The 13837-nt window shown below is 35.7% G+C and overlaps 1 protein-coding gene across 4 annotated transcripts in view; it reads right to left on the bottom strand.

Annotated features, from left to right (window-relative positions):
• Positions 1–1079: 1079 nt before the first annotated feature.
• LOC106154903 (TBC1 domain family member 30) overlaps positions 1080–13837 on the bottom strand; it is a 51507-nt gene continuing 38749 nt past the window's right edge. For all 4 annotated transcript variants that reach the window (XM_087014926.1, XM_087014927.1, XM_087014929.1 and 1 more), the window contains 7 exons: positions 13588–13753; positions 10172–10343; positions 9641–9746; positions 8402–8636; positions 7349–7549; positions 5624–5808; positions 1080–5033 (listed from right to left, as the gene is read on the bottom strand). In XM_087014926.1, the coding sequence (XP_086871052.1) occupies positions 3780–5033; positions 5624–5808; positions 7349–7549; positions 8402–8636; positions 9641–9746; positions 10172–10343; positions 13588–13753 (2319 nt within the window). In that variant the 3' untranslated portion in view covers positions 1080–3779. The remainder of the gene's footprint in view (positions 5034–5623; positions 5809–7348; positions 7550–8401; positions 8637–9640; positions 9747–10171; positions 10344–13587; positions 13754–13837) is intronic.

Raw genomic sequence — 13837 nt, forward strand, 5'->3', positions numbered from 1 at the left:
CCAAGTTAACTTGAAAGAAATAAACATTAGTGAACAACGGTACCTGTATTTCCCCGCTTTTCTTTGTATAGGAGAATATCGTTTATTATACCGAATTCCTAATATAAAGAATAAAAGCTAATTGGAAAAAGATAAATTTATCGATAAGAATATATTCTAATTACTGGGTCATATTGAACGACGAAGCAGTGGAATAAGGCATTTGAGCCTGGAAGTCGAAATAAACCATTTGTATACTATTCTGTACTCAGTATTTCTGAGTAATTCTATTCACGGAAATGTATTATTGAATAATGAAATTGAATAATTGGACGTTTTCAATTACTCGCTTCAAGCGGCGTTCCAAACTCTCTAATGGTTATGCTAATTTGCCATTCAACCAATGCTAATTTTTTTCACGAATCATCGATTACGTAGACAAAATCCTTTAGCTATTAAGGGCATTGTGGTTAATTTAAATGTGAGAGTGGAAATACGCGTGAACACCAAATGAATAATTGAACTTAATTGCACATTGCGCAATAACAAGTAAAGAAAGTGGTCGATTTAGTATTCACTTGGCGTTATTTCATCCAAACCATTTCAACGCTTTTTCCTTTGCAGATATTAGTGATGATTCATTTACGAAGTGGCAACAAAATCAAATAATTTCTCCATTTAGCCAAAGTCCTGGTCGGAGCAGTTTTCTTTAGAATAAAAAAACCGCTTTCTAATAGCTTTGCGGAGTACACAATTTACTGCAACCTTCCCGTTCCCAACGTAATCACTTCCCCTTGCTTATTTTACCCTCTTCCCGATCATGATGAAACCTTTAGCGGAGTGTGCCCCAGCTTGTTTCTCATGTGTACTGCGTTCAATCACGTATCCAAACTTAAAAAAGACCTAAAAATTTAATCAGCGCAGACCAATTTAATGTCTATTCGCATATAAAGAATGCATCTTTTTTTTTTTTCAAATGACCTGTAAACCGACTGGAGTTTTATTAAGACCACTATTAGTGTAGCATAGCTTATTAAAGCTTAATTCATAATTAAGACCAAAATATTGACCTTTTTGAAACAATAAAACAACATCACTCATTTCTTTTTCCCCTTCACCTTTATTATAGACGTCTGTGTGGAATGCACAGCAATAAATGAGCACAAGAATAAACATATACGGCCATGATAACAGATATTTGAATAAGCATAACAAAATAATTTCTTTATAATAAAGTGCAATTTAAAACATCTCACAACCAAGAAAGCAAGATGTATATAAAGATGTGCACTTGACCTTTTACTAAAATACCAGGATTGTCTTTTTAACAATATTTGATAATGATTTGGTATCGACCTGTGATTTTTTTCAATCACCAATATTTTAAGTGGAGATATTTTACGGAGAATTTAAATTCAAACAAAGTGCATGCATTAATGCATGGAACAGATAAATTACCAATATTTTGGAAATCAAGATAGATATCCATTTCAAAAACTTTTTAACAGAAAAATACTGCATATCCGGTCCACCTCTGAATAAACCAAAAGGACCTCGGTCTAAAACACATCTAGACAGCAAAGCTGGCAAATATACAGGCACAAAAAATTACGATTAGATCTGCATGGGACATACCTTGCCAAAATACACGCAAAAAAGACTTTCTTATAAATAAACCAATCGTATTGATTACCTTTTTACCACAGAACGCCAGCAAGTATATCTAAAGTGAAACAAAAATACAGTTTGGCAGTTACATAGTGATTAATGGATGTGCCGGACACTACAGAAACGTCACGGACAGACACAGTGATCAGAATATATACAGCCACATACCGTGCCTGTATATCAAACCCCCTTCAAATATTCAGTGGAGTTCACTGAAAGTAAAGAACTGAATGAAAAAGAAAATTAACAAATAAAAAATAACATAGACAAACAACCCCGTGTATTTGCCCAACAAATAATACTGTCTTCAAATGATGAATCACAACCTACTTGAAGTCTATAAATGCACAGAAATTACGAGATTGTTTAACACATGTTCAGCTGTTTTGCCATTAATAAAAATCCCTTCTTGCATCATACAGTAGAATTTAGCGTCAATGTCTGTACCTTCCCACTTTGAGAGGTCGTAACATTTAAATACACCACAGGGCTTTTACTCTCTTTGACATGTTCTCCGGGTGGAAGTTGAGCCAAGTTAAGTGAGGGGGCTCTGTATAGGTGACCCTCTTACGTAATAACCAAACCAATAAATTGTCAATCTTCCAAAATGGAGAGTTTCCGACTGTATGACTAAAGTAAACTGCTTGATGAAGAAAGCACCATAGATGTAAATAAGTCAATATAAAGCTGTGTATGCGCAAGTTGAATTTGTCCAAAACTGAAAGTCTCAGCTGTAAATGCCTGTGCTTATATCACTTATAACCAAATCAACACCCAAAGAGAAAGACTTAAAGTATAATATTGAAACTGAATAATGAAATGTAATAAATTATAGAGGGGAGACATTTTTAAATGATGCATTTTTAAAAATAATACTACAAAGAGCGCTGGTTGAGTCCAAATGCTACAGTTGAGACAGGAGAAATGTGTACAATTGTGTTAAATGTTCTCTACAGCATCTAGACCAAACGCAGCTGTCACAATAGAGCTAGATTTCATAAGTGGCAAGAATGTGTCAGTTGGTAAACAAATGCAGCTTTTGATAGTTTCCTTCCAGTGAACACATAGCAACGACAAGCTACATGAACGGATTTCTAAAACAACAAAGAGAAATATACTAACAATAGGAAAATACTAAAAACCAATTACATAACTAAAATGCATATAAGCAACAAACTATTGATACTATAACAAATAACAGACTTACACCAAATGTTTCCTTTGTGCTTACCATATTAACCCACTTAAACTAATCCCCTATATTTTGCCACTGTTTAGACTGTGTAGCTCAGTGTTGAAGAAACAAACTGCCATGTTAATGCTCAAGTTTTCAGATGGCATTTTATCTTATTTCATTTGTGAACATTGGATAGTATTTTACTCATGACTTCAACTACAAATAAAACCATTCAATAACTGAAGATGAGAAACTGTTGAACAAAATGCATTTTTAGATTAGCTGATGTGAATGCAACATAATTTTGTTTTAAGAATTCAATATTGTCCCTTCACTGGATTGAAAACAAAATTGAAAAATTCAAATACTGAAAGCTTTTTGGTTACTGCAGCTCATTTTAAAGCTCATCATATTGATTACCTCATCAAAAGCTCATTAAAGCCACGTTTACGTGGAAACTGTTATAGGTATTTGCATAAAAAGCAGAATACTTGTAGGTTTGGAATGTTTCCAATGTTACAGTCATCAACTTTATATGAAGCATAACAATTTTGATTTTGCCATTTGCCGTGTGGGCACATTTTTGAAGGCGTTGATGTCTTAAGTCTGAATTGGGTTTTGTCATATACTTCTCATTTTAAGATATTTGCTTTAACTCCTTGCAGATATTTCTACAGTTGGGCCATGTCCAAAACCACTTTTTTTCTCTTTGCACATCCTCTGTGTCTGACTGAACAGGATTTGCCTCTTACAAAATGCTAATCGTAAACCTTCAACTAACTCACCAATACAATCTCTCAAAAGAGAAAATAAAGCATTCTCTTTCTTAATCATCTTTGCCCCTATCAACAGCATCAACAACCCTTTGGTACAACTTGTATCTTACTAATCCCTTTTACTCAGACTCCTCACACACTATATCTTAGACAAACTTTTGCATCTTTGCTGTCATATTTCACCTTCTTGCTGACTTTGCTTCCTGTCTAACTCCAGCCATATATTGTCTGTGCAAGCAAGAGTTAATGTGGGACCTTCTAATACCAGTGAAAGTGGGGAGTTTTTTGGTTGGCACACTGACGGAAGTATCTTGAATCTCTTTTAACTTCTCAGCCGTGTAGAGACCCAGCTTAAGTCCATTCTGTGCTCTACTCTGATTCACATGCAGGGCATGCCTGTTGGGAAATGGGTTAAACACTTTGCTGGGACTAGTTGGGCTCCTCATGGGACTCTGTGGGGGTGACCCCACCTGACGAGCAGACTGTGCCAAGACAGGCCCATCTGGGGTTCCACCTGCTTTGATGCTTGGGGACTGGACTGCATTTTGTGTGCTACCATGCTGAACTGATTTTTGATTATCACCACTCGGCCCTGGCTGACAATGGGTATCAGAGTTCTGAGTTTCAAACTGGTTTTCACTATGTGAAATGTCACCCCCACCTTCCTTTTGCCTTTGAAATTTTAAAGCTAGAGATAATAATGTTGGTTTTCCATTAGCTAGAACTGTATCTGTGTTACTGTTTTTACTGTGTAATGCAAAAGCTTCAGGGTTCTCTTCATTTAAGCTCTCTGCAGTATTGCACTGATTGCTGTCACTAATTTCATTATTTTTTTCTGTATTGCTACTGATGGCCTTAACATCTGTAGGTAAAGTTTTACCAGTTCCATCCTTGGCTTCAACTTCAACCAAGTCTGTCACAGAAACATCTGATGCCGATTTGTCTTTTTTAGTATCCTCTTCGGAAACTAACTTTGTAAGTGTTTCTTGCTCTACATCTCTTTCATCTTCCCATTTTATCAAATCAGCAGAGCCAGAGTCTTTTGCATTGTGAACTGAAGATTCACCATTTAATGCAGTCCTTTCATTAAGAATTTCTTGATGAGCAGCAACCTCTTTTTCTTGGAGGTCTTGATGAATAGAATCTGCTTTTTCCGACCTGTCTTGGTGCTCAGCGCCATCTATGTCAGATTTGGACTCTGACTCAGCATTTTCCTGGAGTGCTTCGACTGTGGCACTGCTGGTGACTGTCTCTATACTGTCTTGCGACAGTGCACTTGTTAAACTGCTGGTTGAAGCTATACTAGCAGAACTGTGGGTGGATGTGGTACTCACATCACTTCGGACGCTGGCGCTCCTCTCTTTAAGGTAACGATCTTTGGGATTTCCACTGGTACTGGTTCTATGCCCTCTATCAGGAGGGTATTTTTGAACCTAAAACAAAGAATGTCAACATATTATTCATAGTTAATTCTGAGTGAAAATGTGTTCTGTTACTAGTCTGTTTCCTTCAGTAAATCGCAGAGCATCATAAGAATTACTCAATCATGATTTCAAAAAACAAAACTAATCTTTTCTCATAACTTGAATGAACAAAGCTGAAATGGAAGTACCATTCCATCTAAAATTACTAATCAAGAGCACATTAATTACTGCTTCATGTTGGGCCATCCAAACTAGTTAAACCAATGAGAACAGTTCCTCTTTTTTAAACACCCATTTTATTATGCTTTATAATAAATTTTCTGTTTATTGTCACCACAGAACATATATAAACACAGCACAATGAAAAATGAACCCAAAGGAAGCCAAATTCAAAGCAATTGGCTCACATCAACATAGTAGCAGTGGGTGGGACAAAACGAGAATAGATTGGCTACCAAAGGTGGGCTAATCATAAACTTGCTATCATGAACCTATTGACTGGAAACATAGCTTCTGAAAAGCTAGATAGTGCCGATGTTTTCAAAATACACTGCTTTTAAATAAATAAATAAATTCATTAAAAACTTTTTTTTAATCACCTGTTGTTGCACCTCTGTGCTAGTAATAGGCAGTGGTGCTATTCTTGGCCCAGTGGTAACATGGCGGTTCTTGCCACGACTGGAGGCCCCATTCTTCCCCAGAAACAGGTGGTTGATGGCCACTGGGGACTCAATCTTTGGCACTAGGGTGGACTTTGTCCTTTCATGGTGTCTGGCATTGGCAGCTGGAATGACCAAAGAACTTTACTGTGGGCAAACAGACGTTAAGAAAATCTATACTGTACTCTATAATGCATTACCACGAATATCCTAGCTAGCTGTTTGCTACCAACCTCTCCACATTGAAATCCACTTTAACATTCAATTTGTTATTTCAAACCTACCCCCTCCGTTAGAAACAAGAGGAGGCGAATTATACAGGTCTATATGTACTGCGATAAAGGATAAAATATTATGCACGAAGATTATTTGCAAGTTAATCGGTAACCAAGAGAGTTTTTTTTTCACAATATACTCAGTGACATGTACATTACTATTATAGTTAATTTTGTGCATATTTCCATACTGTGCAAGAAATAAGAAAGAAAGAAAAAGTCTGTACTGTGAGGCACTAACCCAAAGCAATCACCCACCCAAAAAAGGCATTCGGTTTCTATAAAAGTTTAAATTTTATACAACACTAACCCACTTTAAAGCCCCAACTACCCAAAGGGCTTGTAGCATTAAAAGTTTTTGACACAGATTGCACATGGATCTTTTCTAACCATTTTAATACAGTTTAAAAACTGTGTATTGTTGGCTGTCTCATGGTGAGCCTATTCACTATCTATTCATTTCTTTACAAGCATACACTTTGTTTGTCTAAATGTCTACTTAATGTACATGATTGTATCCATCCCCTACTTCTCTCTCTATAAAGATTACACTTTGATCTTAAATTGGTTTCACTTCCTACACATAGCGCAGCAGATGTAATTCAAAGCTCTCCCGCATGGCAACAAGTATTTTTAATAAAATGTCTCATAAAATTTTGATCAACTCTTCCGCCCACATGACAGACTTCCGAGAATCCAAATTTCATACTGGTAGAGGACAAAGCTGACAATGCAGAGGCACAGCTCATTTCACTCTGTTGGTATGTAACCCGATTTCTTTATAGAAAGTAGCTCCTCAGCTGTGTTTAGATTATACACAATCCTTTTCAGTCAAAATAATATTTAGCATTTCATATATCATCATAATACATAAAAGTTGACTTGACAATGACTTTTTTGTAAACTTTTTTTGTAAAATTAATTTTATTTCAATTTTTGAGTATATGGTGTATCTTGCTATGGATATACCTCCTGTATGCAATGACTCAATCTTTTCGATAACCAAAAATGAACAATCTGTCAAACACATAATTCTGGGATAATAAAAACTATACTTCTATATAGCATTTTGTGGTATTTTGATGCACAGAAAAGAACTGTAAGGTAGCCTGCTTTTCCATTTTGTTGCTCCCACTCAATAGGAATGTTCTCATTTTAAGATATAGTTTTTGTATAAAATTCACATTTGCCCCATTGAAAAAATCAAGCCATAACCAGACTAAATTAGTATCTTAATGAATTTGCTGTGTATTTTTCTTACCAAACTAATATTGGTACAATGTGCATCTAAATTGCAACACGCCTTAACCCTGCTCTGCAGCAACTATGAATACAAAATGCCATATTCAGACAAAAGTTCTGTTGAAAAACTGAGAAAGTCGAATATAACCTTGAAGCATAATATGGGCCTGCCTTTGCCTTTGAAGAAGCTTCTGATACTGTTTCTGTAGTGCACCAAGGTCTGTTGTCATCCTCTCTGTGTAGGCAGTGTTCTTCACCTGCATAGAGGCATTCTCTGGGTTGGCACCAAATGCTCCTGGTCCGACACTGCTGATGTCAAAGGTCAAACTCGGGGTCACTCCAAGGTCACCTGATGAAAGGTCAAGTTCAACATAATGTCATTCATAGGCAAAATGTAATTTTGAAAAGAGATGAACAATGAGATGAAGTGGCAATTATTTTTGAAACAGGAAATAAAATCCACCACATAAAATGACTTAAATTTCAAGTTAAACACTCTCAATACATGTGGATATATTTGATCCTACATGTAAGCGAACAAACATTTCCAACAAAGAAGGTTAGTCTTTTTGCATTTAGTAACAAAAAAGTATAAACATATGCCGAGAAACATAAAGGTGTCTTGATATATTCCATATCTGTGAATGATTCACTAATACACACATTTCACATATTATCGACTTCAAGTGCATTACACTAAGCATATCTAGCAAGCATCTGTATGTGTCATATGATGTAAAATGCATGATTTATTCACACATTGTAATGTAGCCAGTTATCTTTCTTAAAAACAGGCAGCACTTGGTGACCCTGAACAGAAAAGATTCACTACCTAGACTGATTACTTAGTAACTACTTGGTCAGAAACTCTTGGCTGATATAAGTGGAGATATATATCATTAAACGATTTATTTATGCTCAACAAAAGATGACAAAACAACTGAACATTTTACAAAATCATGGAAAAAAATCATTCCTTATGAGACCAAACCTGTTTTTTTCTTTGACCCTTAATCATCTCTTCTTCTAAAACTGTTTGCTTTTTTATCACTTTTATACCAGTGACAATGAAAAACCTATTTCACAGATATTATCTAGAATTTCAAACTTGATCTTCCAGTAACCAATCCCATTTTGAGAACAATGTGTATTGGCTAATAACAACCAGTCTTCACTATCATATTTGACATACAAACTTTACCTTTACTAGGAGACCCTTGAGGATTAAATAGCCCAAAGGCAGAGAAGCAATTTATATTCTCAAAATCCTCCTCCTCAATTTCATCGTCATCGCTGAATATGTGGGCAGAGCTCCGTGTCTTTGCACCCAGACGTCCTGCATTCATCGCAGCTTGGAAAGGCGTTATATTAAACTCGTACTTCTCTCTCAGCTCAGTGAGACGTGGAAGTGGAAAGGGCGCCATGGCATATATTTTCTGAAATATTAATATCATGAATAAAATATCTATGTAGGTCTCGTAGCATTTTACCTTCAACTGCAGCCAGTTGAAAAGTGTGGTTTACCTTTTGCGCAATGTGGTATAAATATTTTATATTTGTGAGTGCAGACATTCTCCTGTGCAATATGTATGAGCTGGAGGATAGCATGCCATTTTGGCTTTTGAAAAGGAGAGGGGGGGGGTCACATAACTATCCATATGGCCTCAAGGCTTTGCCCTTTCAAATTTAATTGCTCAGATAAGGTTTGTAAGACATTTTTTTTTTATCTGGATGCCTGTAACATTTTTTCTCTGGATGCCTGTAATTGTAAATCATGTCAAGACCCTAATTAGTGCCGTATCACCAAAATACATGATCATTAAAGTCCACTTATTTTCCTGCTAATTCTTTTCAATTTCTGATAAAAATGACATGACCTAGCTGAAATCAGTAATAATTAAATTATGTGTCAGGCAGATTAAAATTACAGATGTTTGTGCAAAATATTTATCCACTAAGATCCAATGAAATTTCACAGCACACCATATCATGCTACTGCCACTGGCTCATAAAAACTAAATATCTTTTGTAATTGCCATGTGGTGTCAATATTAATTGAAATTCAAAGAAAAAAGAAGCCAGAATACAGCTTTTCAGAGTCCCACATGTTATTTCTTAGAAATTGGAATTAATCATTCTTCATTATGTTTGCATACAAATTCCAGTCACCCTTATAATCTATCATAATACATACGTGTCATGGCCTCATTAAGGATCTTATTCAAAAATCAGAATTTGAAGTTCAACTTGTTTATTTTTAAATCTACTTGGAATTATAAGTAAACATAATTTTAAAAAGGTCAAGAGAAAGCAAGTATATATATCCAATGGCATAATTTCTAGTGTGTCTTTGATCTTTGCTATCATTTGGTACGACTGGTGGAGGCTCCTGGTGGAAGATGAACCAGTGGAGACATCTATTGACTGTGTTATAACTTACCTTTATCAAGGAGTCAGGATCTATGAGATCTGTGTCCAGCATTTCAGAAGTCAGAGATGCCATCATCTGGTAAAACTCATCAGCACTTTGAACTGTCATAATTCGTCTGTTAATTGAATAAATATAAATATCAAAATGCTATTAACATTTAAATGTTATATATAATTTAACCTCTTTAAAGTATCTAACCAAATGTTTTTATATTTAAGAGTAAATTTACACATTAAAAATTTGCAAAAAGTCAATTTTTCACTTCAATATTATCAAACAGGCTTGATATTTTGTTTAACTGTTGCTGACTTAAACTTAATCTGAAACTTCAAATCAACTTTTCCCCTAATAGACGAAATTTCCTATAGGACATCCTATAGGACTCCATGGGACTCTATAAGAATTCTACTGAATGTCCTATAGGATTAATATCTAGGACATATCTCTCATAGGACCTATTGGATTTTGGGTCAATGTCCTATAGGATGCCCCACTGGACTGTCTGCTAGGTCTATACAAAGACTTAATATAATTACTTACTTAGCCAGTTTAGCCCATATCCCCAGTCCAGTCCTCAGCAACACCTCGGACCCCTCCAATAACACGCTGTCCCACACCCTGAGGACCGTGGTCTTGGGCAGGCAGGTGGCAAACAGGGTGAGAAACCACTGCATGGTGAACACGTTGGTCAGTGGGGGCTCGTAATTAGCACCTGCAAGGGTATATTGATTTTGTTGTCTGAGCACAGTTTCAAACATCTACCTAGAGAATTATCTTATGGAGAGAATATGAAAGAAATATCTTATTCCATACTTAGATGTTTCTTTGATATAGTGGGACTCACACTAGCTTTATTTCATGTCTGAGACAAATTTTGTAATATCAGGATATTTGTGTTTCTTGGCAAATTATTAAAATAAGTGAAATTCAAATTAATACATCAAAATAAACAAAGTGGTGTTATAAAGTCTTATTTTAATGTAAATAATCTTGTATAACTCTGGATAAAAAGTTGCCCACAGTGAAGTACTGAAACAAATTATCATGCCTACACCAACTGGGTTTTTAAATTTTCTTTTTACATCAAATAGCCAATAAATACCACAGAGTTTTGTGACACCCTATCTCTCCAAGGACAATATGTGGTTTACCAACTCCATTTGCAAATGTCAAAAATCTGAACAAAAATGATATGTTTTGCCTGTGGTTTACCATTTTGCGGTTTGTGTAGGAGTTCACCTTATCAATTCTATAATCATCTAACATATCTGACAAAAATATCTGTGTGGAAGTCAATCTCATGGCACCTTTTCTTTTTTTAAAAGCTCTGAATGGAAATGATCATTCTTTAAAATGTCTCACTGCGAACACACAACTAATGTCAACACAATAGTTTTCTTTTTGGAAGATCAAAGAACATCCATCAGATCCAAAGACCAGTTTAGACTTAATCATTGCATAAGTGCTTGCTGGCATAGTGAACTGATTCTGAAGGGTTTGAAACTCCGGATAATTGTTACAAGGCAGTTCCAGAATGCTTTATTTTAACACTGGAATCAGTGATTTTGTACACAAGTTAATCTAATGATACAACAATCTTTACCATCAAATTTCACACCAATGTATCCAACTATCTTCTCTCTGTAACTTAGTCATTAAAACTCGACATGTTTGGGCCATAACACAATGCTTGGGAAAATTTATAAATAAAAGAAAATTAAATTAAAAAAAAAAAATAAAGAATACTAATTTCTTCTAGCTTGGTAATCCTTTCATCATACAATTTCTTCTGTCATTCTAACTCAAGCATAACATAAAAGTTAGAACAATAATTTTGTCATTTCAGACAAATAAAACAATAATCTTTATCTTTCACTTTTGAGATCAATTACCAGGAAGAAGTATATATGCCATTACTAAGCTAATTTGGATCGTGCCCACCCATATGTATTCAATAATGTTGTTGTTCTAAATTTCAAACCTCATCATAGCATATTTCCCATACAATCAACTACTAAATCATAGAACTGCAAGGGGATTATTTCTTATTCCCCACAGAGAATCATCTAAGTGTAAACATTTCCACAGTCAATGCATCTTTTTTTCTCACAGAATGAAATACCATATTGACTGAGTGTGGAAAAGGGCGCATGCATGAGATCAGAAAGGCTAACCCTGGTATTTCATAGCTTTACCAAAAAAGTCATCAAAGGTAATGAAAACTATGAGATATAAGAATTAGGTTTGCGGCAACATCATGCAACTAATAGTACAAAGAAGCATTCCAATACACAATTAATTAATGTTCACAATCAGAAGCAAGCTGGCAAAGAAAAAGCAAAATGATGAGAGAACAAGGAACACTCCTGATCAGACAAGAAACAAAGGCATGAATCTAATCCTTTTCAAGGAAACAATTATGACACTGCCAAGAAAGTGAGGCTTGGCAGCCCACCATGCTTTGAGGAGGACTGCACAAGTGCAAGTGAACATTTGGGTGACATCAGTCCAGATAAATCCTATCTTTCTATAGAAGGTATGAGAAAATTCCAAACTATAATAGCTTGTATAGATAAACACCCCACGTCGATTGATAACATTTTTGGTCATGTCCGAAGCAAATCGAAGTATCCAACACAAACAACTGGATATAAAATCAGCAATCTTAGTTTTGACTATCGCACTAAATGAAGTGGATATATTGTAGAAGGAGAATGAACAATTGAAAGAGAGAATCAAAGCTACTGAAAACATATGAAGTATTAACACTGAACGCCATAAGGGCGAGGATGAGGACTTGTTAGAGATGGAATCAGGCAGCATGAGAGCCAATCTCCTGATTTTACAATATTGAGGAAAAACAAATTGACATGCCTACAGAAAGGGAGAATGCATTTCATGACTAAGTCTTTCTAGAATCAAACCTCTCTTAATTTCCTAACCCAAGACACTCAGTGTATAATGTACCCATGCACAGAATTGGACCACAGAAAAAAACAGAGAAAAATAAGACCCATTATTGCTAAATCCAACCCTTAAATAGGTAAAATGCTTGTGATGAAAAGCATGTACAGGTTTAGAGATAAGAAAAATTTAGTCAGCCTCCATTATTGTATTTCAGAACAATTTCCACATGAAATCGGGTGATGATGCAAAGAGTTGTACCCAGTCTTGAAGAAAGCCAAGGCCACATGGGACAAAACTGCCAAATTGATAGCAGACAATCTTAAAGTAGGAATGAACAGAACACAAAGAATAATCAAAGACCCTAGTGAGATACATGTCCCCAGGGTTGCCACCTTTGGATATTTCTCATGTACTCCATTCTTTTCATGAAGAAATATTGGAGTAGATATGCTATGAGTCGCAAATTGCGTACAGTTGAGGTGATCTGCCTTCAGCAGTGCTAGCCAATGTGAAAAGACATGCAATGGATCAAGTAGTTAAGTCTTTTTTTCATCAGATTTATATTTTGTCCTATGAATCGTTATGCAGATGCAATGACTGACATTCGAGGATAAGTATACCAAAAATGACAAGTCAACTTGTGAAAATCAATTCAAATCTGGGTGTTCTTGTCAGTGTCATAGTGGTGGACCTTGTCATTAATGCCACACTCTACTCATGTATCAGTACATGTATCACCCATCAACACTGCATGCCAACAAACAGCCACCATAAATGTTATGAAGAGATGGGAGGAACACATAGGGGTTGATAATGGAAGGGCGTTTAAAAAACTGATCATGATGCATTAAAAAAAAAATGGAATCTTTCTGGCACTACATTAATGCATTAGCTTGATTTGAATTCACTCAGATCCAAAAAACAAGCAGAGCAACTTAAACAGAATTTTTGCTTTAATTTGAAAATGCATTTGTTGGGCATGGGGAAAGATAAGGAGGCATAGTTCTGAAATGTGGGAGTTTGTGGTAAAATCCAATATGTCTCCTTACCAGTGCAGTCTTTGGCAGCAGCTTGTAGATAGTCCAGGTGGCGCGACAGGCCAGGGAGTTTCATGCGTAAAAGGTCGCGAAACACCGCCATGTCCACGGACAAGGAACGAAGGTTGTTGGCAAAGTAACTTGTTGGAAGAACGTGGTCTATCAAGTAGATCATCACCTAAAACAAATAAGAAAAATTTTCATTTTGTGACCTGCATATCTTAACAACTTGATTCTGTACTTAACTAAAGTACTAAATGTG

This window comes from Lingula anatina, chromosome 6, assembly GCF_051362555.1.
Source record: "Lingula anatina isolate TDL-2025a chromosome 6, LinAna3.0, whole genome shotgun sequence".
Classification (NCBI taxonomy): Eukaryota; Metazoa; Brachiopoda; class Lingulata; order Lingulida; family Lingulidae; genus Lingula; species Lingula anatina.